The 27,237-nt window shown below is 41.3% G+C and overlaps 2 protein-coding genes across 3 annotated transcripts in view; one reads left to right on the top strand and one right to left on the bottom strand.

Annotated features, from left to right (window-relative positions):
- The window catches only part of LOC120720222, a 30,368-nt gene extending 25,594 nt beyond the window's left edge, over positions 1–4,774 (bottom strand). Inside the window, exons 1-6 of the mRNA XM_040009854.1 lie at positions 4,424–4,774; positions 3,014–3,094; positions 2,494–2,608; positions 2,268–2,401; positions 1,909–2,135; positions 1,691–1,805 (exon numbers count right to left, since the gene is read on the bottom strand). Coding sequence (XP_039865788.1) covers positions 1,691–1,805; positions 1,909–2,135; positions 2,268–2,401; positions 2,494–2,608; positions 3,014–3,094; positions 4,424–4,673 — 922 coding nt within the window. The 5' untranslated portion in view covers positions 4,674–4,774. The remainder of the gene's footprint in view (positions 1–1,690; positions 1,806–1,908; positions 2,136–2,267; positions 2,402–2,493; positions 2,609–3,013; positions 3,095–4,423) is intronic.
- A 430-nt stretch (positions 4,775–5,204) lies between these two features.
- LOC120720225 lies at positions 5,205–23,083 on the top strand. Of its 2 annotated transcripts, none has more exons than XM_040009858.1 (19): positions 5,205–5,529; positions 7,139–7,219; positions 8,641–8,791; positions 8,890–9,017; positions 9,321–9,556; positions 10,084–10,157; positions 10,287–10,387; positions 10,498–10,724; positions 11,476–11,579; positions 13,007–13,122; positions 13,518–13,753; positions 13,878–13,921; positions 14,013–14,128; positions 14,784–15,019; positions 15,276–15,385; positions 16,663–16,778; positions 17,147–17,382; positions 19,347–19,453; positions 19,678–23,083. In XM_040009858.1, exons 1-19 carry the CDS (start codon positions 5,313–5,315, stop codon positions 20,771–20,773), a joined length of 3,732 nt encoding a protein of 1,243 aa, XP_039865792.1. In that variant the 5' UTR covers positions 5,205–5,312; the 3' UTR covers positions 20,774–23,083. The 2 variants fall into 2 exon arrangements, with proteins under 2 accessions (XP_039865792.1, XP_039865793.1); XM_040009859.1 differs by having other exon boundaries at positions 5,414–6,964.
- Positions 23,084–27,237: the final 4,154 nt, after the last annotated feature.

Genomic DNA, 27,237 nt, shown 5'->3' with positions numbered 1-27,237 from the left:
GGAGAAAGAAATCATCACTTTCCTGTTGTGCTTTCACTAAATGTTCGTCTGATACTACTTTCCAATTGAATCTGGAATCTGCTTTCACAGTTTGGAGGTACCAGTGGTGACATGGGCTCCTAATGTTCCAATCATCACAGTGAAATCTTCCACATCTGCTCCAGAGTTTCATGTGCACTGAGGTGTTTTCATTGTGTTTTATAATGAAAATATTCTTGGTATTATAGTACATATTTCTTTATTAATATGTTACAATTCTTAGACCAGGGAGGAGTGCAGAAAGATGAAGATGTCCATGTAGAGTGCAGGGAGGCAGCACAAACGGTATATGTGTCCTGACCAATGTTCCCTCTAATTTTTCATGTGTCTGAGCGAACACACAAACTCCCTGAGCGATCCCTTGGACCACTGTGAGCGACATCAGACGTGTGCACTGTGGTCATGCCAGCATCGAATCCATCCAAGTTACATGGTTTATTAAAATAATCAAATTACAGCATTTACATTAACATACAAGTTCTGACTTGTATTATGGGTATGAGTCTGGTCTGGGAGATAGTCCTGTAACTCTCTGTCTGCAAAATACAGTTGATGTCGGGCAGTTAATTATATAGTTACTTCTTCAAAAAAGTTACTGAGTTTTGCAAACAAAGTTTTTTGCAGCTGTTTACCTAAAAATGCAACTAAGGCATTTTTTTTTTTAAAAAACATTTCAAACTATTTACGGAACAGTCAGCTGTTCTGCATCAAATTTGATGCCCCCCCCATTCCTAAACCACTAAATGCCATATTATGTTTTGATTGGTCGACATGGTACATTTTTCGACGAATAGGAAAGGGTGGGGGCTTTTTGGTTTTGTCTTTGCTCACAGGTGGAGAGTGCTTTCGAGCGTTTTCCTTATAAAACGCAGTTTTTACCATTTCTTCCCGCAGTAAATATAAACAATGATAATATTCAGGAAGAAAACCAAACATTGCATATATTTTTGTCATAACTCTGGTTTTACGTGGCCTATCAACACAATTTAAAAACTGGTATAAAGTCCACACTTGTTCCGTCAATTGTTCTGTCTGTCCTGCTCACATCTCCAATGGTTATACACTAACGTGGCTTCACGCCACATCAGTCACGCCGCTTTGCTAGCTAAAACACCGGTGTCGGCACATAAGGACGCTGTCATAGCCTGTCAGCGACGTTGATTAGCTGCTTATATACGAATGTGAATCGCATTATTGGCTGGACTATGGGATAAGGTGGCATCGTTCTAACCCCATACGGGAGCAGCCAGTCACTTACTAACACTGCAAAAAACAGAATTGTTAAAATATTTACTTTAATTTAAATTCAGGTTAGATTTTTTTTTTTTTTTTTGCGCGCAACATAGATTTTCTGTGCGCAGTACGCAGCTTAGAGGGAACATTGGTCCTGACCAGGGTTTCAGCTGCTCTCGAGCATTACCGGCATCAACAATTGTGATTTACAAGGTGCAAATGACTGTTTTTTGGTATAGAGGTGTGGTGGAGACCATCAGCTTCACCTGTGTTTAATAGACCGATCTCCGAGCAGGTAAAAGGGTGAAAAGCACTTCAGAACTTACCTAGTAGGTAACAAGGTGATATACGGCTTACATGTGCTGCATTTTTATAGCAGAAACATCTAAATTTCACATCATGTTTGCTTTAGACTTACCTTGGTTTGACAAAACATTAATCTTTCGCTTTTCCAGGATGCGGATTCTGAGGTTTATATGGGTGTCTGTCTCAGTGGATGGAAGATCTTCATGATCTTCATCAGCATCTTCTTTCTGTTTTACAGAAGGTCGGAATTTTTTTCTCAAATCAAGTTGTCAATGTGTTGTAATCTTTGGTAACGCTGTTGAGATCAGTTAAATCTTCTCAGCACAGTACCTGCAGTCGTATGTAGAGGGTAGATCCCCGAGAAACTCTGATGATTTCCTCTGGTGTCACAGAGTCTACTTGCAGAGGTTTCAGTTTCTTGAGGTTGCAATATAAGAAAAGGTCAAAAGGTTCATCTCCAGCCAGCTGAGGAAAGGTAGACCTGAGTAGTTTCAGGAAGTCAGCTTCCTTCAAACCACGACGAACCTTCAGCTTGTGAAGCCGGTACATCCGAAACACTAGAACACAGAGGAACACTGAATCAATCACAGTGAAATCTTCCACATCTGCTCCAGAGTTTCATGTGTACTGAGGTGTTTTCATTCTGTTTTTAACATTTAAATTTCACATCACGTTTGCTTTAGACTTACCAGTATTTGAAAGCACTTCAATGTTTGGGTTTTCCAATATGCGGATTTTGAGATCTATGCAATTTTGTGATTTACTGATTCGACGTTTGCCATGTTTTTTTCTCCTCTTAGACGGAACTGTTTGAGTCAAGAATCTAAGGAAAACACGGAAAAACGGGAGCTGGGATACAAAAGATAACACATATACTTTTGTACATAGTAGACATTTATGCACTTGTCTTTTAACCTTGATGTTGTTACATAATCCAGCTCTGTCGTGTATCCTTCCTCCTGCTCTAAATATTCATACTCTTCATCCTCTATCGGTGCCTGAAATCCCAGGCTCATACTGTCGTCCACCCCTAGGAACAAATAAATTCTCATGTTAGTCACAATTATGTGTTGTCCAGCTCAACAAGAACTTGACCATTTACATAACCGAAAGGGAGCATGCTGCTACTATCTACTGTTTGTGCTTTAAGAGGACATGAGCTAATGTATCTTTTCCATTACAACCTTCTCGGCTCGACGAAACTCAGTTAAATTGTTTTTCATATATATTTCGTATATACACACACACACACACACACACACACACACACACACACACACACACATTGAGGACTGCAGTTGCCCACCCCTGGTTTATCACATAATTATCAATGAAATGTTTTTATTAGACTTGTCCACTGATAATACATCAGAGACATGAAACAGCAGCAGTCTAGAACTGAACTTTATTCATGTATGTCAAAGTAGCTTCTTACTCAGCTCATATTTGTGCTGCTCCTGATCATCCAGTAATGGACCACCTCCATCTTCACAGACGGAAAACAGCTGCTGGTCGTCTGCAAAAGTATGTTTAATGTTCAATTTTAGAAAAAACAAATGTGACATGATAGAAGATAAATGAAAAAAAAGTTTCTAGCAATGTTAAGATCTGCATCAAGTTGATGAGTATCCTGTACGTTTTATACACTGACCAGACACTTTATTAGGTACACCTTGCTAGTACCTAATTGCTTTAATTCTTTGTGGCACATATCCTTTGAGCTTGGGTCCTATACCAGACGCTTTGGAGCATTGAGGGTCCTAAGCAGTATCTTAGCTGTTTCTAGGACTGCAGTCTTCTGGACAGAGATCTCCAACGTTTTTCCTGGGATCTGCTGGAGCCAGACTACACTAGTTGCGGAGTCACCGATGCATGAAGCTATACATTTTTAGACATAAGTTGTTGCATAGGTGGTAAAAGTGGTTTTCCATGTTTGAGTCCGTGGTGGGGACCGGTTTGCATTATAATTTGCATAGTACAATTTTCTGGTCCGTGTCAGACTGTTCATAACCAACCATGTTAATGCTACAGATGTAGTCCCTCGTTTAGGAATAAGGTGCTCAATGTGTTTTGACTGGTCCTTGTGTTTGGAGCTACCTGGTTTTGGCTCATCTTCACTGGCCATCCTGGCATTCTCTTTGTCTGGATCCTCTATTCCTTTGACTGTAAGTGCCATTTATAAGTAGTTCATGTTTTTATTTGAGCCAATTTGTTTAATGTATTATCTGAAATTTGATGTTTGACAATAATGTATATCATTTGAGTTTATTTTTGAGTCTCGACAGAATATTGAGCTTTATTGTGAAAGTTTTATGTGGAATATAAACAAGCGGACGGCGGAGCCACACAATGGTTTTACCGTCGTTGTTGCTAACGAAAGTACGCACAAACAGTCGGTTGTCGGTCCGGTGTGTGATCATATTAATCATAAGAGAAAGAGAGAACTCTAAGGAATTAATATAGCCACTACAGTAACCATCAAAACCATGAAAAAATATTGGCGTACACAGTTTATTTTGCGACCCTACGAAACAAACGATAGGTACAAAAAAAAAAAACGACGTATCGTCAGTTTCAGGCCAATCTCTGTAAACCCTAGATATGGTTGCGTGGGAAAATCCCAGCAGACAGGCCCGTCTAGCACCAAAGACCTTTCTTTCTCACTCGGATTCTCATTTTGAGCTACTGTAGGTTGTCTTGGCCATTTGAAGACATCAAGTTGCTGCTATGTGATTGGCTCATTTGTTGTTTGCATTAACGAGAAGATGAAAGAGTGTACCTAATATAGTGGACGCTGAGTGTTTCAAAGCACTTCAATAAATGTTTCAGGGGCTAAAACACCGACCTGCCTCCTGCTTGATCTCGGGCTGCAGGAGCTCCAGCAGTCTCCTCTGCCGGTCGAGCTCCTGCCTGAAGCCCGCAGCCTCCTCCTCATAGTCGGCTACAGTCCGCTCCACCACCGATAAGATCTCCCGAGCGGCTGTGCTCAGTTTGTCGGTGATGATTCCTCTCAGTATGTCGCTCTTGGACATGTTAGCGATGTCTGGCTCGCTGTCCCAGCTCTGCACCATCGTCATCATCATCGAGTCGCTCATGAAATAATTTCTTTTTTCCCGCGTGGGAAAATGTTTCTGTCGGATGTTTAACCCTAGAAGTTTTTTACCGAGCTAGTGAACGCGCAAATGTTGTCCGGCTGGAAACATAAAAGGAAACACCATCCTAGGAGAAAATGACACATAGCACAGACATAGCACAGTAATAGACTATCACACTTATAATTATATCAGTATTTATTAAAAAAGAAGAACCCCCGCGCCGCCGCCGCCGCCCAAAAAAAACATTTAGGTTTATTTGGCACTAACTGCATTTCCATCACAATAACAGCAGGTTTTAATACATATAATAGGGAGAAATCATGATACATGTAGATTGAGCTCCGAGGGTTACTTAAAATGTGTCGCCCCTGTGTTTTCCTGTAGCCTAATTGTAACTTTATTGTAATTATATTGCTCCACTTTCTGTAGAGTATGCAGGAATATTATTTATAAAATATTTTTTTAAAAATTAAAAAAATTTAGTATGGTCTTTTTCTCGTTTGTGGTTTATGTTTCCAGCCGGGCAGCATTTGCTGTTGTACGTCGCCTGTAGTGTAACATCCGTACCGCACGTTCCCCCACGCGCGTTAATTGTTTCATCTCCGGTAAAGAAGTGAGCGGGACCCACGGAGCCCCACCATGGAGCCGGACTCATCCGACCCCAATACGTCCAAAACCGACATGCTGAGAGGAGTCATCGCCGAGAAGCTCACCTTGGCCGCCCGGGAGATCTTAGCGGTGGTGGAGAAGACTGTAGCCGACTACGAGGAGGAGGCTGTGGGTTTCAGGCAGGAGATTGACCGGCAGAGGAGACTGCTGGAGCTCCTGCAGCCTGAAGTCAAGTTAGAGGCTTTAGGTCTGTGTGTGTGGATAACAGAACAGTGTGTTGTTTCCTGCGGAGAGAGCGAGAGCTCGCGTAATGACGAACCCCGTTTACAAAACACTAATTTAATATTTCTTTGCTTGACGTGAAGCCCATTGACATTCGAGTATTCATCTCAAAACCTGATTATAACACTCCTTAATTTGGTATACATGTAACACCCCTGAGCCATGTCATATTTCAGAATTTTAAGTTTTTATTGGCTCGTGGTAATGTCACAAAGCTAGCCTTTGCTTTCTCTTTAAGTGAAACCCGATGGGCTTTTAAAACCTTGAAATGTCGTTTAAAGTCAGCTACAGCTGCTATAAAACCCTCTCTAGAATCATGACAGAGTCATCTGGACTTAAAAAACCCATCCTAGTGACTGATTTAAATAAACATTTTAAATCGTTTCCCAAGTTGCGCCGCTGTTCCCGAATCAAAACAAAGATGGCGGCCTGCCGGCTACATGGACACAACGGTGTTTGTTCAAGCGCTGTGGTGCGATTTTACAGCGCTTGCCATGACTGTTTCTATTGAAATTTATTTAAATCAACTATAAAAAATACTGTGCTATAGTTAACACACAGCTGTGCTGTGAAACCAGCGGTTTTAAGCTCCCAACGTATATAATGTTTAGATATTACCCGTAACCTTCTTTGGGGGGGGCGGGGGTGTTTCTTTTGACTTCGTCGTTCATCTTCACATTAATGTCTTTGCAAACCTTCAAATAAGCATTGACTTCTCTTGCTAATAATCACCGTCCTTTATTTTTTTTGTAGACACCCATTTTTTTTACAACATATCCCTTATATATTTAATTTTTTTTTTACAGCTGTCTATGGTTGGATCTGGCCTATGTCATGAAACGGGATATCCTTATATGTGCTCTCTAGCCTTCAAGTCTCTGCGAGGGGCAGCCAATAAGAAACAACTTGGTTAAAAAGGACTCTTGTCACTCAAGAACCTCTAGCAACCTGCCGAGGAACAGTCATGTTTCCCTAGGAACCAGTTGTTGCTAAGTGGTTGTCAGCTGGCCTGTGTCCATGGGTTGTTCCGTGTATGTAGTTTGTGTAATAGTGTAATAAGTTTTGTCCACGCATTTGCTAAAAACAGTTCCACTTACCCTCTGACAATAAAATGTATGTAAGTTGGACCTGACCATTCTGGGGTTGAAGCAACAGGTAGCTCCATGTGCTTTGATTTAGCAGATTTGACACAAATATAAAGAGACTTTTGTCTCCTCCTGGGATCATACTGGGAATCTTTGGCGTATTAGGCCGATGTAGACACCACTACACAAAGGACTTTCCCCTGGAAACACCTGCAGGCACGCAAAAGCCTGTATGGACACCAAATAGCTGCCATATGTGAGAGCTATTTGAATGTGGGAATCCTGGAGTCTGCAGTTTGTTTACATGTAAATCAGGTGAATCTAAAGCTTAACTCATCTACTGCTGTGACTCAAGAGAATGAAACAGGTTGCTCGTTAATCAGCAGTATCATCTGCGCTCATAAGAATAAGAATAATTCTGACGTGAAATCTTTTTTTTGATTGTTTTGTTTTATTACTTAATAACACTAAAATGCTTATATGGTGCAGATGACCAGCAGCAGTTTTCCCTTTGTGAGGCTGGAGGAGGTCGACTACCAGAAGATCAGGAGCAGCACAAATATGAGCAGAGTATGACTTTTAACCTACTTTGATATATGTAAACAAAGTCGTCATATTTATATTTGTAATGGATCAAGATGCACAGAAACATAAGAGATGTTATTTTCTTTCTTTCTTTCATTCTTTAAAAACACTGATGTTCGTTTGTATAAATGCAGTTCAAATTAGATGTGGTGTACTGCAGGGATCCTCTCTGGGACCCCTGTTGTTTCTGTTTATGTCATTTGGTACTTTTTATTTGACTTTGTCAAATGCATTGCTGTAATGAACAGTTTGTTGGGCATTATAACCTCCCAGTATTTTTCTCTTAGTAATAAGTTGAATTAACTAAGCTGAATTTGAAGCTGAATTTCAGAAACAACAAAACTTCCCAAATTTGAGACATAAAAGACTGATAGAGTCAAACATTTGGAGTTTTTTTTAGCGTTCAGGTGAAAAATATTTGACTGCAATTTGACCCCAGTCAACGGACAGTTTCAGTTGTAATCACATGTTCACGCACTGAAGGGGAGAGTGTAATTAACCGTCCTACAGAACTGCTTTAATGTTCAGATAATGGTTGGTTCAAAGCTCTTAAAACTGCTGTTCTGTGACCCTTGTAGGTTTTTCTTTTTTTTTGAGAAGTGTTGCTGTAAAACAAAACACTGACAACACCGAATCATAACAGTTCCCCCCACCCAAAAATCAAACATTTAAAACATGTAACCCCAAAGAAAATGTTTGATTCATGCCCAGCGCATACGGCACCGGCTGCTGTTCTGCAGGCGACGCTGATGGCTGGACGGGCCCCTTGGATCCTCCAGTGGAAACGGAAGGCTGGAGCGGTCCCTCGGACCCTCCAGCGAAGACGGACGAAGGCTGGAGCGGTCCTCGGACCGTCCAGCGAAGACGGACGAAAACTGAAGCGGTCCTCGGACCCTCCAGCGAAGACAGGCGAACGGCTGAAGCGGTCCTCGGACCCTCCAGCGGAGACAGACGGAAGGCTGGAGCGGTCCCTCGGACCCTCCAGCGAATCCCGGACGAGCCCCCATATGTTACACCCCGGCCTAGGCAACCGGCGTGCAACGTATGAAAATAAAAAAAAAAAAAAAAACACACGAGAAAAAAACTGAAGCTCTCCACCAAAATCCCAAAACGAAGTGTTGCTGATAAACTCAGACAAATGTGGACATTATCTTAAGTACAGCTTGAAAACGTTAAATATCAGAAAGATTGGCAGACTAAGTAGTGATAGAAGTGTTCGTTGGAGCCTCATATAATTATTGTTTTTTTAACAGCAAACAAAATTTGAAGACGAGAATTTAAGTAATAGCGTTTCTTCCTCTTCCTGACGCGGCATGTTAACTGTTGTTTATTCGTGGTTGCACATTTGTATGATTAATGCTGTCATGTGGGAAAACTAAATAAATAAACTTTGAATTTGTTTCCAGGGGTGGAGGACAGCCAAAGCCTGGGATTCTCAGGCTACAGTGAGGAACAAATAGAGGAAGACGAACATGAAGATGAGGATGAGGAGGAGGAGGAGGAGATGGCACAGCAGTGTTATGAAGCAGCACCACGGTTACAAGATACAGACACATTGTAAGTGTACAGACACCGCTCTATGTGTGCGTGTGCTGTTGTAACATTTGTGACTCATCTGCTGATCTTGAGGTTATTTTGTTCTTTTCCTTTTTTAGGCTCGTGCCTTCCACGGTTCAGACTGACAGACGGAGAGCAGACAGACCTTGGATCAGTGAAACGCAGAGTTTCGTGGACCTCAGGATCCGCATCCTGGACTCGATGATCGACGTGCTTTCAAAGAGGGGTGAGTGTGAGAAAAATGTAAATAAATAAACCATTACTGTTGCATCTTTAAGGGTTTGGATTTTACTCTGGATGTTTTTTTCCCATATGATTTTAAACTGAGGACATGGAGTTTTATGGGCAATGTGACTGCTGCAGATACCTCATAATGTATTTCAGCTTATTTGGAGCATTTGTAAAATACAGCTAAAGCACAGGAATGAATAAAAAGTCACTTTTTGTGTTTTTAATCAAAGCCTGTAGTCTGTGGGTGAAGCTTTTCCTGCAGTCTAGATAAAAACTTGTCTATCCCTCTGCATCACAGTGTTTCAGAAGTACCCACTTCATGAGCTGCAGTGTCGTCGTGGCCTTCAGGAGGCCGACTTCCTGCATCTGCTTAGGTCAACCTTCCCCCAGCTGGCTGCTGATGAACCTTTTGACGTTTTTATAACTGACAACACCAGAAAGCTGCAGCCTCTGAAAATAGACTTGTGGACTCCGGAGGCGATCGAGAGGACCATCAGGGCAAATGGGAATTCTGCCCTCTACATCCGCCTGAAGGTAAGGTGCCTAATGTTGACTGCCTCGCTGGAGTTAACTTCCTGTAAACTATGTTCTTGACTTTGCTCATTGCTCTGATGGTGTCTTTTGGAGAATGAATCATTCAAGCCTAAAAAGGCTCAAACTCAAGGGATGAACCAGTGTTGTGTCTACACAGAACAGAGGACTTGGCGTAGAATCAGTTTTAAAATGGATCTGTAGGCAGTTTGTTTTCATTTCTTTAGTTTTATTAAATGAATCTATGAAAAATGCCAAAAGTAAAGCATTTTTGCGCCAACAAGGTGATTCCTGAAGAGCTATTATGGTAGAAAAGTGTCATATCTCAGCATGGTGTGCAGTGAGATACAACAGTGAGCATCCACAGCCATCTGTAGAACACAGTGGAGGCTCTGTCATGATGTGGGGCTGCAGTCCAGCCAGTCTAGTTGGGATCTTCTCATAAGGAAAGAATCGTGAACAGTCCTGCAGTCTGACTTGTTTTTGTGCCATTTTTCTAAAAAAAAATTGTCAAAACATCTTTATTTCAGAATCAGCAGAGTTTAGAAGCTGAAGAGGAGCTTCAGCCATTGCACGGAAATAAAGCTGCTGCTGAGCACATGAGGTACCTCAAGTATTCAAACGCTGCTGTAAATAACCAGTAAATATAGAGGACAAAAACAAACAGATACATCGTATATAAAAGGCTAAATTATTTGTTATAATGTTGTTTTTGACTTCTTTACTCTTTCAGGAAGAGGGTGGGCAGACCTGGGTTCAGGAAAACACAGACGCATATAATGATCAGAATCCGCATCCTGGGTAAAATGAAGTCTGACGTGCTCTCAGCCAGAGGTGCGCCCAATAAAACCTCCAGTTTGGTGTCTCTTTGGACAAACTGTGTCTCTTTGTGACTGTGAAGTTAAATAATAAAAGCCTGTCCATGTGTGTTCATTGTTTTTCAGTGTATCAGATGTGCCCGCTTCATGAGCTAATGTGCCCTCGGGGTCTACAGGAGGATGACTTTGTGGACCTGCTGAGGTCCACCTTCCCTCAGCTGACTGCCGATGAACCTTTTGACCTCTTTGTGAGTGACAAAAGCAGAAAACTGAAGCCTCTGAAAGTACGGTCACTGACGACAGAGGAGGTGGAGAGGGCTACGAGGACTTCTACGCTCTACATCCGACTGAAGGTGCTGATTCACAAAGACCTTTGTCTGCTACTAAAAAATCTTAGCAGACAAAGAAATAATCTGGTTTATTGTCTGTCTTTGTGTTTTCTGAGAATCTTGAGCATTTAAATAGGTTGTAAAACTCCACGTGTGACCAGTCAGGAGTGCCATTTGTACGGTGCCCCTGAGAGGCCAAACGGACTGCAACTTAAGAAAACACCAGCAATAAGAAAAACGCTGCAAAAGCACACAAAACACACAGAAATAGAAAAAACTAAAACAGAAATAGGAAAAATCAAATTTCCAAAAGCACAAGGGAAGTGTTTCTGGGGAGACAATAACCTGACGGACCAGTTGCAGGAACCAAAATATGCTAAGAACTGCACTGGGAGACACTTAAAAGAAGTGGAGGATCTATCGGAAAGAAAAGATCAGAGTTAAGTGTGTTAGCCTAACTATTAGCCTAAAAATCCATCATCAGTATTAAATGAATCATGATAAAACACACCTAGCGTGTTTTGGGTTCCTGCAACTGGTCCGTCGGGTTATTGTCTCCCCAGAAACACTTCCCTTGTGCTTTTGGAAATTTGATTTTTCCTATTTCTGTTTTAGTTTTTTCTATTTCTGTGTGTTTTGTGTGCTTTTGCAGCGTTTTTCTTATTGCTGGTGTTTTCTTAACTTGAAGTCCGTTTGTCCTCTCAGGGGCACCGTACATATGCATTTAACTACACAGACCAACAGTACACCACTAAATCTTTTCTTTCTTCTGTAGCCGTCGGAGGAGCTTCAAGCCTCAGCGAAACAGTTCCTGAGTGTAGGAGATGTTTTAGCTGAAACTCTTCCACTGACCCTAAAACCAACCAGAAAGAAACCCGGGTAAGTCAAAACCTGACTATAATAAATATTGGCTAGTCAGCAAACAGATCTGTAAAAGCCTAATTTTAAGGTTTTGCATATCAAGACAGGATGAAAAACAAACTCAGTCAGGCTGTGGTCTGCACTTGACTCTGGTGACTGCAAAGTGGCCAAATCATCACCCCACTGTGCCGACTCTTGGTATGAGGTGTGTGTGAACTTTAACATGCTGACTGAGGCCCTTGGAGTCTGAGATGGAGCTTTTTGGTTTCCTGTAGTTTCTCCGAGCATTGCACAGTCTGACCTTGTGGTGAATGTGCTGGGGCATTTACTCCTGAGAAGATCGGCAGCTGCTTTGAATGTTTCCACTGTAGAAAATGAAGCAGAATGATGGATGTTAGATTCTTTGGTAACTATTTTTTTCTCGCAGATACAGTTTCTTCTTTAAGATCGTTGCTGATGTTTTTCCTCCTCAGCATTCTGTTAACACACACCTGAATGCTGCGAACCATCAAACTGCCAAAACCTCTGCTTTCCTTTAAGTAAAATGCATAACGAGACAGTAGGGCTGTGCGATATGACCAAAATCTCATATAAGACATCCATCGTCCCGATAACGATATAAATCACAAAAATTTTACATTTTCTGTAAATTCTGTGAATCTCGGGCAGCTCGACTTGAGTGAAGGGTTTCCAGCTGGGCGTCGTGTAGCTGGAGTCGAGTGTTTTAACTGATGCATGAAACGATACATTTTTAGTCATAAGTTGTAACGGGCGCCGTTTTTATTACACGGCGTGCTGCGGGGAAAAGCCTGTTCTGACATTTGAGTCTAAGGTTTATTTTTTAGCACCTGGCGGCTCTTTTTTGCTTCTCATCCGTAAACACTCTGCATCTTTCACGTGATTCAGTTTATTTTGAAAAGTCTCAACAGGATCTTGAGCTTTATTGTGAAAGGTTTATGGGGAAAAATAAACATGCGGACATGCGATGGTTTTATTGTCGTTGTTGCTAATGACAACGCATAAAAACAGGCGCTTGTCCGTCCGTAGTGTGGTTATATTAAATATAAGAGAAAGAGAGAACTTTAAGAAATTAATATAGCTACTACAGTGACCATCAAAACGGTGAAAAAATATTGCCGTAAACAGTTTATTTTGCGACACCTCGAAACAAACGATAGCGTAAAATGAAACGATAGACGTTTTTATATCGTCATCCGATATATATCGTTATATCGAACAGCCCTACGAGACAGTGTGATATGTCATGTCTAGTAGTTCATCTCAGGTTGTTAAACCATAACGACCTCGTCATTTCCTCTTCATAATTAGACACAAGTATCCAGTAATCATCAGCTGCCACATGTGAAAACTTTTCAGTTTAAGCTTCTCTTTCATCTCCTGATTTTCACCTTTAATTTATATTCCTTTTTTGTGTTGTGTCTCAGAGTACAGTCTGCTAGGAGGAAACCTACCAAATCTGAGCTCAGTGAACCATTCACACATGTGGATTTCAGGGTCCGGATCCTGGAGGACCCTCTGATGGAAGTGCTCACACCCCAAGGTAAATTTAAAGCTTTTAGCTCTGAGGTCACATCTCCAGTTCCTGTATGAGGTGAGATAGTTTGTGTCTCTGTGGAAGCTTTTCTGCTGAGACTCTGAAATGTTAACAGTCTGTCTATAAAGAGGCTCTGTGAGTGCCTGCAGGCTTGTACAAAATCAACACACGGGTCTGAGTCATGTTAACGTATTAATCATATTTAAAGAAATTTCGCCTCAAATAACATTGGGTCATTTTAAACCAAATGACTGTAACTGATATATAACTGTGAACCTTTTAGATTGTTCTCGGTAATCGCCGGCTGTGACTGTGACCAGCACAAGCTACAGCAGCAGTATATCCTCTGTAACTCGTGTTATTAGTTCAGACTCTTACCTACTTGGCTTTTGTGTTCCCAGTGTTTCTGAAAAGCCGCATTCAGGAGCTGCGGTGTCCTTATGATCTACAGGAGGCTGATTTCCTGGACCAGCTGAGGTCTTCCATCCCTCAGCTTGCTGCAGGTAAACCTTTTGACATCCTCACTGCTGACAAAAGCCGGGTACTGCAGCCGCTGAGTGTGGACACGCTGACGCCGGCGGAGATCCACAGAGCCATCACCTTAAGGAGAAACACTACTCTCTTCGTCCGACTGAAGGTACCGTGTAAACTTGAGACCAAGTATTTGATCTGTCGGTCATAAAAATAAGGACAGTGTTGCTGTTTTTGGTGGAAACACTTAAGATACAAACCTTTTTTGCTTTTACCTTCTGGGGGAACAGGGAGACGGTCCGTCCACCCCAAATCCAACCAGACTGGACACCAGGTGAGTTAATGTTAAGCCTCAGCTGCTCATTAAGCAATTTAATCTCTCGTTTTATCGCCTGATCTCCATCACTAACCTTATTGTGTCCCAGAGTTCAGTCTGACAAGAAGAACCTGGGCAAGCCTCAGCTCAGTCGATCAGACTCCCACGTAGATCTGAAGATCCGCATCCTGGAGGACTCTCAGGTGGAGGTGGTCGCACCCCAAGGTAAATGCACAGCTGCTACTTGTGTGTCCAGAAACGGCTTCAGCTGCCATCCATACACAGCAAGCTTGTGGATGCTAGCAGACAACAGAGCTATTGTCCTCTGCCCGTCCTTAAAAATGTAAATGTAAATAATTAACTTTATTCCTTGTGCTGTGGTGACACGGCATGGTGTGGTCTATGACAAGTACTGCATATTGTATATTATTCGAAATGGTTTTGTGAAATTTTCTTTCAATGTCAACTCTGACTTTGGGCAGTAACCATGAAGGTCTAATGGTTAGCCACCCTAGGTACTCATGGGTCTACTGTGGATGCTAGACTGCTAACAGACAGGCAGACGAACTGAGCCGATTACATACTCCTTCCCTGCGGGGCAGGAATTACCGTGGTCTTGACTTGTCTAGTCTTTGGAAATGAAACAGTCTTTAGAGACCAGCAGAGTGGGTTGAACCTGTAAAACATGAATGAGAAATAAAAAAGTCTGATTTTACATTCTCATAAGAGCCCTGACTATGGTTGTTTGCTTCAGTTAACTAACAATAAATCAGCCAAAAAGCTTCCCAGCATCTTTACTGTTTTTAGTTATGTGTTGTATACGTCATGGATAACTGAACAAGCTGTGACTGAGTGGATTCATTTTTCTCTTTCCTCTTAGTATTTCAGAACTACCCACTTCACAAACTGCGGTGTCACCGCAGCCTGCAGGAGGACGACTTTCTGGAACTGCTGAGGTCCACCTTCCCTCAGCTGGCTGCTAACGTACCTTTTGACATCCTCACGGTTGACAAAAACAGGAAACTGCAACCTCTGAATGTGGAGTCACTGACTCCAGAGCAGGTCTACAAGGCCATTGATTCATCAAGGATCAATACCCTCTTCATTCGACTGAAGGTACTGTGACTCACTACATTTTAAAATACTCCTACTCGACATTATCCGGAAACCTTTAAAGAAACTACACAAACAACATGTACAGCAAGTACAACATTGCTCTCTGGTACAAAAGTGAAACTAAATGTGGATGCCCTTATCATGCATCGAAGACTGTTTTCTGCTGAAGCAAAGACATTTTGTGATTTTTTTTTTTCTCTTTTTTTAAAAATTTCTTTTCTTTTCTTTTTATTTTTTTAATACGAAACTCTTTCAGGCACCAGAGAAAGTCCAGGTTGGTGCGAGGAAGCTTGAACACCTGCAGAAAAAAGTGGACACAGCTACAGAGTCGTCATTTTTACCTGAACAAACTGTGATGCATGGGAGGTGAGTCGGTCAAACTATCAGTCTTAGCCGTTCAATAGAAATCTATAAAGAGACAGGAACATACGTGTGATGATGCTTGAACCTTCAAACTCGCATGTGGTCGTGAGTGTTAGGTAGTAACTGAAGAAACAAGACTGTCACTGAAAGCTGCTGCACTTCATGGCACCAGCATACTGCCAGGTTGGTCGCTGCAAGTGCCGCCAGTGATGTCGTCACCCAGCCGAATCCATTTATGCTCACTGTTACGGCACAGGAGGCGGCTGTTTTGTTTTGGTGTCCTCACTCAGATAATGTCAGCACTGTGTTGCAGGATCTCGCTCTGTATAATCTGTGACTTTGAGCTTCACTATTGATTTATCATTAAAACAAAAGTAAAAACCAACATTTCAACCCTGGAGCGGCAGCAGTACAGCTAGACCTAGTGACAGCAGCTGGTATATCAATTTGATGTCAGCTTTGTCATAATTTTACATAAATTCCTTAGGGATTAATAACATATCCTGATTCCGGTCTACCACACAGCAGGTATAAAAAGGCCCCTAGATTTCAAAGTTGAGGTGGTATCTTCACATGGAGGTTCCCTGGACCTTGGTGTTACCCAGCAGGCCATAGAAAACATACCTGTGGAAGGGTGCACTTTATAGTCTCCAGTTCTGTCAAGTTTAGAAAAGTTGTGGTGTTCACTGATGTACAATCACTGACAGTGAGTTGGAAAAATATTGTCAGTATTCCTGTGCATCAACTTTGTTGGGGTACTTTAATGCTCCAGTCAACACGACCTTGTTCCTTGGTGTCCTCCACCACACCGGCCAAAATGGACTAAATAATGTGGGGGGTTCATTGAGCCAGTCAGTTGCTGAAGGTGGTGTGGATGAAAATTAAAACGTGCTCTATCCAGCTTTTTTGTGGGTTGTTCTTGGTGTGGAGTGGTTGGTAGATACGAAGACTGTTCCAAGGTGGTTCAACAATGGGCCCAGTTCAGGAGCTCAAGGACCTGCTGCTGGGGATCGATGACCTGGATGACTGAGAACCTTCAGAGACACTCGCTTTTCCAACTTTTCCGGTCTAAGAAAAAAGTATTATTTTGCAGATTAAAAAAACGTACTGAACATTGTCTTACTCTGCTGCAGTGACAGGACTTAAATTTGAAGCTAATCTTTACTGCTTCCGGAAATATTTTTCACATTTGTTCAACTTATTAAAATAAATAAAGGTAATACCTGCAAAGGGGCCAGTGTAACGCTGTGGTGTCTGTCTCTAATGTTATTGTTTCCCAGGGATCAGTCCGACAGGAGGAAGCCTGGTAGGCCTCGGATTAGCCAATCAAGCTCCCATGTAGATCTCAGGATCCGCTTTGTGCAGGACTGGGATGTCAATGTGATTTCACCTAAAGGTAAATTTAAAACTGCTCATTCTGTGTTCAGATTGGTAACAAATGTGCACTGGTATGTATTTTTAGGGCCATACCTAAAAATTAGATTATTTAGATATGTGTTTGTTTAGGTTTTCAACTTTCAGTGTCAGGATTTGGAAAATTAGGCAAAGTTGGACAAAGTTGCCTTTAGGATTGCTGTCACTAGGGTTTTATATCAAATTTATTTAAAAAAAAGAAAGATCTGTAGGCCTAATGCAGCAGTAGCTTGTAAGGTGAGCTGTCTCTTTTTTTCTTGTTAATGTTAGTACAGTCAGCATACTGTTTGTTGTGTTTGTCTCATGGATAACTACCTGCCTGACTATTGGAGCTTCTCTGTTTTTTCTCAGTGTATAATAAGTACCCGCTTCATTACCTGAAGTGTCCTCGAGGCCTGCAGGAGGCCGACTTTGTGGAACTGCTGAAGTCCACTTTCCCTCAGCTGGCTGCTGATAAACCTTTTGACGTCCTCACAGCTGACAGGAACAGAAGACTGCAGCCTCTAAAAGTAGAGCTATTGACTCCAGAGGAGCTGTACAGAGCCATCAAGGCGAGTGGGAGCATTGTCCTCTTCGTTCGACTCAAGGTACTGCATCTGACTGGGTAGATATTTGTGTTGTCCTTCAGAATGTCTGTGAAAGATCTAGATAGATTAATTGACCAAAAGTCTAATAAGTCCAACAAAAACTGTGAAGTAACACTGCTCTCTGCTTTAAATGTGTGTCCTTCATTCTACAAAGGTAGTGCAAATCAAGATGCAAACTGTAAATTAATAACATTCACCTTCAAAGGAAAGTTTCCATCTTAATGCTGCAGTCGGCAAAAAATTTCATAAGGTGCAACTTTGAAGGCACATGTTCTCCAGTTCTTTGCATCACATCTTTCACTATTTTACTACCACTTAGCAAATATTTGGCAAGTGTTTGCAGACAAGTTGGCTCCTTCTGTGAGGTCTACTGGCAACCAAATCAATCGTAGGACATTTTTGTTCCAGTATTCATTTCGCAAATGTCGCCCGCTCAACAGCAAGTACCCTCTAGCAACCACTAACCAACCAACTGAGGTAAAGTACACTTTTCCCTAGCAACCAGTGATTACTAGTCTCTACGCCTCTGTGACTGATGCGTTTTATATTTGCCTCAGAAGTCGGATGTCTTGGACTGTGAAGTCAGGGCTAGTTCAACTTGAGATGTACATTCCAGTTGAAAATTCCGACTGGGAGCTCTAAAATTCTTACTTCTAGGTTCAAATGGAAATAATCACGGGGCCTTAACCCTCTGGCGTCCAGGGTATAATTGGCCGTTTTTGACTACTTTTGATTTTACCTCTATATTTCACCTTTAAAATATGTTTTTCTTACCTTGTTTGGTATCATTATTTTCAGCACAACCTCAAATATCTGAAATTTGAGTTATTTTTTCATTTTGGTATACTATATTAGCACAGTTGATCTAAATTCAGAGAAAAAAATTCTAAATCTGAGTAGAAAAAAGTTATATTTTTTACTGTAAAACCCACAAACATGTTTAACGAATCATTTTCATAACTTGAAATGCAAATAGAAATTGTACATTTCTAAAAATTATGCGCAAGTTTTGCAAACAACAAAGTTATATGGTACTATTTACCAAAAATGCAGCCAAGGCCTCAGGCGTTTTTTATATAACCATTTAAATCTATTTACAGAACAATCAGGTGTGCTGCATCAAATAAGAAGGCACACAAATTATTTGTGCCAGTCCAAAAAATGTAATTTGTGTTCAGTATAAGACAGAGGAGAACAGCACAGGCCTAAACCCTGCAGGTCTGACAGCAGGAGGTGCATCAGTCTAGTTTTCCATGTGGGAACAGTGTTTACACTGGAATCTGCCTTTGACGGCTTTTTTAGAGCAAATATGAAATTCAGCAGTCTAACTGACACACAATACAAAACAATAACTGCACAACACACTAACTACAGCCTCCAAACACGCTAAACGTCACTAATGTCTCACATATGAAAACTCTCTCACTCTGTCTTTCGCTCGCCCACTTTCCGTCGCGGGTGTCACTCCTAAAAACTTCCCCTACTCCCTAAACAACCAAGTGTCACAGGTTGCCTTGTCATTTTTTTGATTGGCTGACATGGTAAACTCTAACACCAATAGGGAAGGGGTGTTTTTTCTTTTTCTTTTTTCACTCGCAAAGGGAGATATACTAGCGATATCTGTAGAAAATGCAGTTTTTACCGTTCTTCCCGCTGTAAACGCCACTGTTTTATTAAAAAAAAAAACATCGCGTGTATTTTTTTATCATAACTCTGGTTTTACGTGGCCCATCGACACAATTCAAAGACTGGTATGTAGTTTGAAGTCTGCACTTTTGAGCCAAGTTGAAATGGAGACTCCGACGTGCTGCATCTTGTAGCTGTGTCGTCTTAAATTGGTCATGTGATTTTGACGCGCCGGCGCATCCGGTGACCCCAGAGGGTTAAAAGTTATTTTGATGTATACTCACGTACCAGAGGTTAATGTTTTCTAATTCGACTTTATGTTTTGGATATTCATGCAGGCACCTGAGGGAGTCCAGACTAGTGCGAAAAAGCTTGACCTACAGAGAAAAGTTGACGGCACTGAAGAGTCTCCGTCCTTTACCGAGCAAACTGGGCTGCACATGGGGTAAGCACCACCTGTTAGATCCAATTGTTAAAAAGTCTGAGGTTTGCTGAAAGAGTCTAACTGGACAGATGGCTTTTTATGAAACATTCACTCCCAATCAATTCATGCTCTGTGGTGTTAGAAGATGCTACACAGACACTACTTTGAATATCTCAACTCACCAGTCAACTGTTTGTCATTAATAACAACAATAAGCCCTAAACTTTAAATTTCTGTTCCCACAGAAGCCCTCATCAACCGGAAGAAAATCCAGTGAATATTTTCTCCAACAGCTCAACATCACGTCACAAAGATGTGGAGCTGAAGGAATCTGAGGGTGGTTTGGAGTACACTGGTCTCTCGACCTTGCAATCTTTAATACTTTATGAACACAACGAGTTGAGTGATGGGCTTCCCAATGAGAAACCAAACATAACCAATGATCATCTGGTGAACGGTGAACCCGAGAAGACGAAAGGGAATCGACGAGTCAAACATTCAGTCATCCGAATAAAGAAGGCAAAGCAGAAAATGTTGATTCATAACAGCGAGGCTCTTCTGTCCTGTAAAGTCTGCCAGATTTTACGTGGGTCGACAAACATGCTGATCAAACACGCCTGGAGTCATGTGGACGAGCGAGAAAGGCTCTGTGGAGTGTGTGGAGAGCAGTCAGTGTCTGCAGAGCAGCTCAGGAGTCATCTTCAGACTCACCAGAAAACGCACACCTGCAACATCTGCGGGAAGTCCTTCCTCACCGTCGTCGGCTATAGGGGTCACCTAGCTCGACACAAGGGAAACACGCCGTACAAATGTAGAACCTGCCACAAAGCGTTCCCTGAGAAGTGGGTGCTGAAGAACCATGAGTCCCGGGTCCATGCAGTGGATAAGCCACACAGAAAAAACTTTTCCAAGTTGAAGCTCAAACTTCACCGGCCGACCAATCATGCGGGGGGGAAGCCACACAGCTGCAATGTGTGTGGGAAGCGCTTCCGCCACCTGGATACTTTGTCTCAACATGTGGCACTTCACTCGGGTAGCACGGCAGCCACAGACAGACGGATCCATACAAAGAACCACAGCAGGGAGAGGTTGTTCGCTTGCGATAAATGCAACAAGAAGTTCTTTCACAAGTCAAACGTGGTGACTCACATGAGAATCCATACTGGAGAGAAGCCTTACAAGTGCACACACTGTGGGAAAGGTTTCAGCCAGGGCCACTGTGTGAGAAGACACCTCCTGATCCACCAGAAGAAGTACCACCAACAAACAGAGCAGCTTAGTAGGGTTGAAACTGAAGACAGTTATGCTAAGGTGGACAGCATGCCCTCTCCCCAAAAATGAAACTAAAATGTGGTGGGTGTGTACAGTAGTGACCCAGAGGGGGAAAGATGTGCCTCACCCTCAATACCAACCGATCTCTGGGGAAAGTTAGCTTATAGGTTTCTAGATAGTTAGAAGGTGAGTGTTCAAGACGGCCCAGACGGTAGCGGCTGAAGTTCAAGGGATGACAGTGGTTCCTGATAACGTCACCAATGTAAGAGGGTACCATCCATTTATTCAATGTTTTCTTTCACTTTTTAACAGTGGGCTGCTTTTTTTATTCTTACTTAAACTAATGGTTACGTTCAGTGTTCTTTACAATGTCAGAAAGGCAACTTCTCAGGATCAGCTGAGGCCTTCGAATGCCTTGATTTGTTCAGACCAAAACTCTGAGACCCAAAGGTTATTCAGTTTACAAACAAAGTAAATATTGAGTATTTGTTGTGTTTACCAATAAAACTAGTGTTCTTAAAGCAGGTAGGGCATTATCTTTTTTGGCCAGTATTAGATATTTGCCAGTAAATGAAAATTTAAAATAAAGAAATAAGTACATTAGTAAGTACACATAACAAATGTTATGTTTCGTGTTTCAAGTGGAAAAGTAAAAAATATCACCTGAGATATTAGAATATCAGTTACCGGTATCATTCTTAAAACTCCAGTATTGGTCAGGTTCTAAAAGTAACTTTTTGCATGTAGTGTCCACGAATTTTCCAAGTTCCTTCACTATGGTTTTTTGATTTTGACAAAGATTCAGCATATTAAGGCGTGTTTATGCTGCTATATGCTAGCAGCAATGTGGCAAAGGAATATCAAAGAAAACAAAATAATGGTTAGCGACTCAAAGGTTAGAAGAACTAAAATGTAAGGTTACTATGGTAAACAAAGCCTAGCTTCCCTTTTTTGGGATATAATTTGAGCTGGAGGAACCTTTAGTCCTTGGAAAGATCCTGGACATTGAAGCTTAATTAGCAGTACTGCGCTGAACCTGCGCTGGCGTTTACCTGCACTTGTGAAACTGAGTTGATTGTGATAAACCTGGAGCTGTTACATCTTGACCAGCAGTTACTTTGAAACTGGGGAAGGACAAAAAGACTTCAAAACTGACTGAATCTACACATGAACTGCCAGAGCTGTGAAAATGGGAGAAAAAGGGTACATTTCCACCTATTGTGTCAGCATAACTAGCATTTACGGAAGTCATGCTAATCAGTAGTCCACCAAATGTTATTAGTTACATTTCTTGAGAATGAACATGGTGCAGATTTAACTCAGTACTACAAACAAAGCGTAATGGTACAGGGAAATTAGTGTTTCTGTGACTTTTGGAGGGAAGTAATGGATTGATGCTAATCTGCAGGAAATGTTAAATATTTTTCATACACATTCAGATGATCTTGTTCTCTGTTTGCACTTTTTTTTAGATTTACATATTCTTTTAAAAAAAGTACCTCTGTGCCCTAAAGATTACATTATCTCATTGTCAACAACCCCCCTGAAAAAAAATCATAGTTGTAACTCTAGCTGTCCTGTTTTTACTACATGTAGACCCCAGGATTAATGATAACTATAGTATCACAATAGATTACAAGTTTAGGGAATGATACTTTACAAAAAGCACTATCCATATAGTGTTCCTTAGCAGTCTAATTGGTAAATGGACTGGTTCTTATGTAGCGCTTTTCTATTCTGAGCACTCAAAGCGCTTTACACAACTTGTACATTCACCCAAGCACTTTTTTTTTTCTTTCAAACGCTGTATACGAAGTGCTTTCTATCTAACATTCATACTCCGATGGATGCATCGGAATATGAACGTGGGGTTAGTATATTTCCAAGGATATTTGGCATGCAGATGGGAGAAGACTGGGATCAAACCATTAACCTTCCAGGTAATGGTTTGTTCCATTAACCTTCCAGGTAATGGTTTGTGGTCACCTACACCATTTGAGCTACAGCCATCTCAGCCAGTCTAGTGTCTACAGTTTTCAAATATTGTGTGATGGTAGATACCAATAACAGCTCAACATCAGATCAAGGTCACACCAAACTTGAAAATCAGTTAATAAAAAAAAGAAATAAAGCGCTTTGTTACCCACGTTTTGTTTTTTTTTTGTTTTTTTTTAAGATAGTCTTCAAGCCTTGCAACAATATACTAGGTCTTGAAGGTTAGCAAACCCTTTTACCTTGACCTTCATGGTTAGCGCTCAAGGTCAAAGTCTTCTTAAAAAATTTCTTCAAGAAACCATACCAAGTATGATTGTATGATTTATGTTTTGTTTTCTTTTTTCCATTATGACGCCATAGCAGACTGACACCAGCGTGTTTTAACAAAAACATCAAACATAAACATTGTAGTATATAGTCCTCACTTTTTGGGAGGAGTTGCGCTCTCTGAGTGCTTTGTTAAAAAAAAATAAAAAATTACATTTTTTAAATGTCACACATGTTGTTGATACCAGTAAAGAAAACATTGCTGCATTGAATACTTTCCAAATCCAAAAGTTTAATTTCCTTATACCACTGCTCATTTTCTATGGACTCAAGTTGTTTTCAAAAATATTTTGTGCTTGTAAATCAAATGCGTAGTTGTGAACTGAGTTTTGTAACCTTGTAAACCAAAATTTCTGAAAATGTTATGGTTGTGCGTCTATACAGGGTGGGCCATTTATATGGATACACCGTAATAACATGGGAATGGTTGGTGATATTAAAGTCCTGTTTGTGGCACATTAGTATATGTGAGGGGGCAAACTCCTCAAGATGGGTGGTGACCATGGTGGCCATTTAGAAGTCGGCCATCTTGGATACAACTTTTGTTTTTTCAATAGGAAGAGGGCCATGTGACACATCAAACTTATTGGTAATGTCACAAGAAAAACAATGGTGTGCTTGGTTTCAACGTAACTTTATTCTTTCATGAGTTATTTACAAGTTTCTGACCACTTATAAAATGTGTTCAATGTGCTGCCCATTGTGTTGGATTGTCAATGCAACCCTCTTCTCCCACTCTTCACACACTGATAGCAACACCGCAGGAGAAATGCCAGCACAGGCATCCAGTATCCGTAGTTTCAGGTGCTGCGCATCTTGTATCTTCACACCATAGACAATTGCCTTCAGATGACCCCAAAGATAAAAGTCTAAGGGGGTCAGATCGGGAGACCTTGGGGGCCATTCAACTGGCCCACGACGACCAATCCGCTTTCCAGGAAACTGTTCATCTAGGAATGCTCGGACCCGGCACCCATAATGTGGTGGTGCACCATCTTTCTGGAAAAACTCAGGGAACGTGCCAGCTTCAGTGCATAAAGAGGGAAACACATCATCATGTAGCAATTTCAAATAGCCAGTGGCCTTGAGGTTTCCATTGATGAAGAATGGACCCACTATCATTGTACCCCATATACCACACCAAACCATAACTTTTGTTGGTCCAACAGTCTTGGAGGGATCTGTCCAATGTGGGTTAGTGTCAGACCAATAGCGGTGGTTTTGTTTGTTAACTTCACCATTCACATAAAAGTTTGCCTCATCACTGAACAAAATCGTCTGCGTGAACTTGAGGGTCCTGTTCCAATTTTTGTTTTGCCCATTCTGCAAATTCTGTGCCGATCTGGGTCATCCTCGTTGAGATGCTGCAGTAGCTGGAGTTTGTAAGGGTGCCATTTGTGAGTAGCTAATATCCGCCGAAGGGATGTTCGACTAATGCCACTCTCCAGTGACATGTGGCGAGTGCTACGCTGTGGGCTCTTGCTGAATGAAGCTAGGACAGCCACTGATGTTTCTTCATTAGTCACAGTTTTCTTGCGTCCACATTTTGGCAAATCCAACACTGAACCAGTTTCATGAAACTTAGCAAGCAATTTGCTGACTGTAGCATGGGAGATGGGTGGTCTCGTAGGATGTCTTGCATTGAAATCTGCTGCAATGACCCGGTTACTGCGTTCACCAGATATCAACACAATTTCGATCCGCTCCTCACGTATTAACCTCTTTGACATGTCAATGGCTGTGAACAAAGAGAAACTTGTAAATAACTCATGAAAGAATAAAGTTACGTTGAAACAAAGCACACCATTGTTTTTCTTGCGACATTACCAATAAGTTGATGTGTCACATGGCCCTCTTCCTATTGAAAAAAACAAAAGTTGTATCCAAGATGGCCGACTTCTAAATGGCCACCATGGTCACCACCCATCTGGAGGAGTTTGCCCCCTCACATATACTACTGTGTCACAAACAGGACTGTAATATCACCAACCATTCCCATGTTATTACGGTGTATCCATATAAATGTCCCACCCTGTAGATTAGAATATGTGTTTGTATAAAAAAAAAAAAAAAATGACACAAGTTACACTTGTTATTAAGGTCTAGTTACAGATACACAGCAATAAACAAAGTGTAAAACTTTGTGCTCAAGTTGCCTTGCTGTGTGTAAGTTTCAACTTACAAATATGAATTTTCACCCAATTGTTCTTCCTTTCAGCTGATTGGTCAATGTCATGTCAATCACAAATTTAACAATCCAATCAGAGAACAGATGGATGTGGTTGTCGGAGGGGTACCTTACTGAGCCTCAGGTCCTGGAAGGGTGATGGTCCTTTCACGATGTCCTTCATCACCACGAAGGAAAACATTCTGTGCGTGTCAGAGTTCGGTGAAATTTTATAGATGCACCAACCTAAAATGTTCAGATATTTTGGTTTACAAGGTTACAAAACTCAGTTCACAACTATGCAAAATATGTATGAGCACAATTTGAGGCCATAGTTTTCATTGAAAATAAACATTTAGTTCATATTTGGGAGAGTTGTTGACAATAAGAGAAATACAGATGATCACCAGATGCCATCAGAAGACTTTTCTATGGGAAGTTTAACAAAGTAAATGTGATTCTGTTCATTTGAGGTCCCTCAAAGTTAAAAGTCCTGTTTATGTTATTTCATCTTATTTTTATAAGAAAATGTGAGTTTGTTGTTACCCGTTTCAGATCTGAACCTTTGTTTATCTTTAGTATTTCAGAGTAATTTGTTTATGGGGTTAAAAATAATTTTGCTGGATGAGTTCTTTGCTGTTTACGTACTAGTCTCAAGAACAAAAACTATTTTTATGTTTACAGGAGATGTTTGATAAGTTTTGACCAGCTCTAATTGACGCCGGTTGTATGAAGGTTAGTTTTATATTTGATCATTTTACAGTAAATGTTGTTTCCTATGTTGGACCTCGGTAAAGCAGGCCTACAGATCGGCCTGCACCTCTTTGGCAATCAGCGGTAAGTAGTGCAACCCGAGTTTGCTGGAGGTTTCTGGCTGTTGATGGGTGAAATTGTTTGTAAAGAGAGCGCTGCACCGAAAACCTCCTTGTGAGATTTCTTTTGGTGACACTCAGGTTGCCACAGTCTCACCAATTAATATGAGAGACAACGGTTGTAAACTACTTGCAGAGTTGTTTTAAAACTGAAAAGTTTGCCTCGAAAGAAAAAGCTAACTGCTCCTGTAAGGTGCAACTTTTATTTTGAAGATGAATGGTCTCTGTCTCAGTACAGCTTGGGACTTAGTTAGCAAGTGTTTGCAGACCCGTCTGTATCTTCCATGCAACCTGAAGGAAACAGCAGAAATCTGCTAGTGACCAAAGCAATCACAAGCAGGTTTTTGGTGCATCACTGTGCAGTCTTTCCAATGAGTTTTAGGCAGACAACTCTCAGCGTCCTCCACGAACCACTCAGCAATTGACTTGGGATTACATATATTGGTTGGCAACCAGTCTGTATGCCTGTGTGACTGAGGTCTTAGTTATAGTTGTTTTGAATTAATTCAGAGGCCTGTATCACAAAGTTCGCTGTACTAACAATGAACAAGAACAAAGTGCCCAAATGCAAAGAAAGAAGTGAAAAAAAATTCAATAATGAAAAAACAACATTGTTTCATTTGTGTTATTTAAAAGTTCATCAACTACAGTTGACCCCCAATAACCACATGTGAATAGTTTAAATCCACAAATACCTGAGATCCCTCTAAAAACACCTATAACTGCCTATTTTAATAGTTCAAACACCAAATATAACTTAAACTGTCATCCTAATGAAGATAACCTGATAATACTAAACTGTGAATAGGTGGGGGTTGAGAACACTACTTTGTAAGTATGGCAGATTATTTGACAGTAAGGAGGCATATAACTGATGATTCCTCTGACTCCACATTAGATTAACAGTTCAGACTCTCATGGTGTGATTCACTCTTAAGAACTCAAAAGCTGCTTGCTGCTGCAACATGCCGTGAAAAGTTGTTTGACATTTTTACTAACTGCAAAGCCATCCGGTGGGCCGGATCGGACACTTCAGAAGGCCGGTTCTGGTCCACAGGCGGTGCGTTTGACATACTCGCTACAGATATTCTACAGGGAACGTCAAATTGTTTCCAGAGTCTGTGAACACCCTTGCACCGCTCCCGCAATCTGTGGGACTTTTATCAGCACAC

Source organism: Simochromis diagramma, unplaced genomic scaffold (assembly GCF_900408965.1).
Source record: "Simochromis diagramma unplaced genomic scaffold, fSimDia1.1 OVJJ01000566.1, whole genome shotgun sequence".
Lineage (NCBI taxonomy): Eukaryota > Metazoa > Chordata > Actinopteri > Cichliformes > Cichlidae > Simochromis > Simochromis diagramma.
Note: the sequence above shows the minus strand (reverse complement) of the source record. Positions and strands in the feature narration are given on the sequence as shown.

What these genes read in the sequence shown, in the direction of transcription:
- LOC120720225 (XM_040009858.1), top strand. Translation starts at nt 5,313, where the DNA reads ATGGAGCCGGACTCATCCGACCCCAATACGTCCAAAACCGACATGCTG. An exon ending in CCAACCAGACTGGACACCAG is followed by an intron (nt 13,922 to 14,012) that starts GTGAGTTAATGT and finishes ATTGTGTCCCAG; the next exon opens with AGTTCAGTCTGACAAGAAGA. An exon ending in CCCTCTTCATTCGACTGAAG is followed by an intron (nt 15,020 to 15,275) that starts GTACTGTGACTC and finishes AAACTCTTTCAG; the next exon opens with GCACCAGAGAAAGTCCAGGT.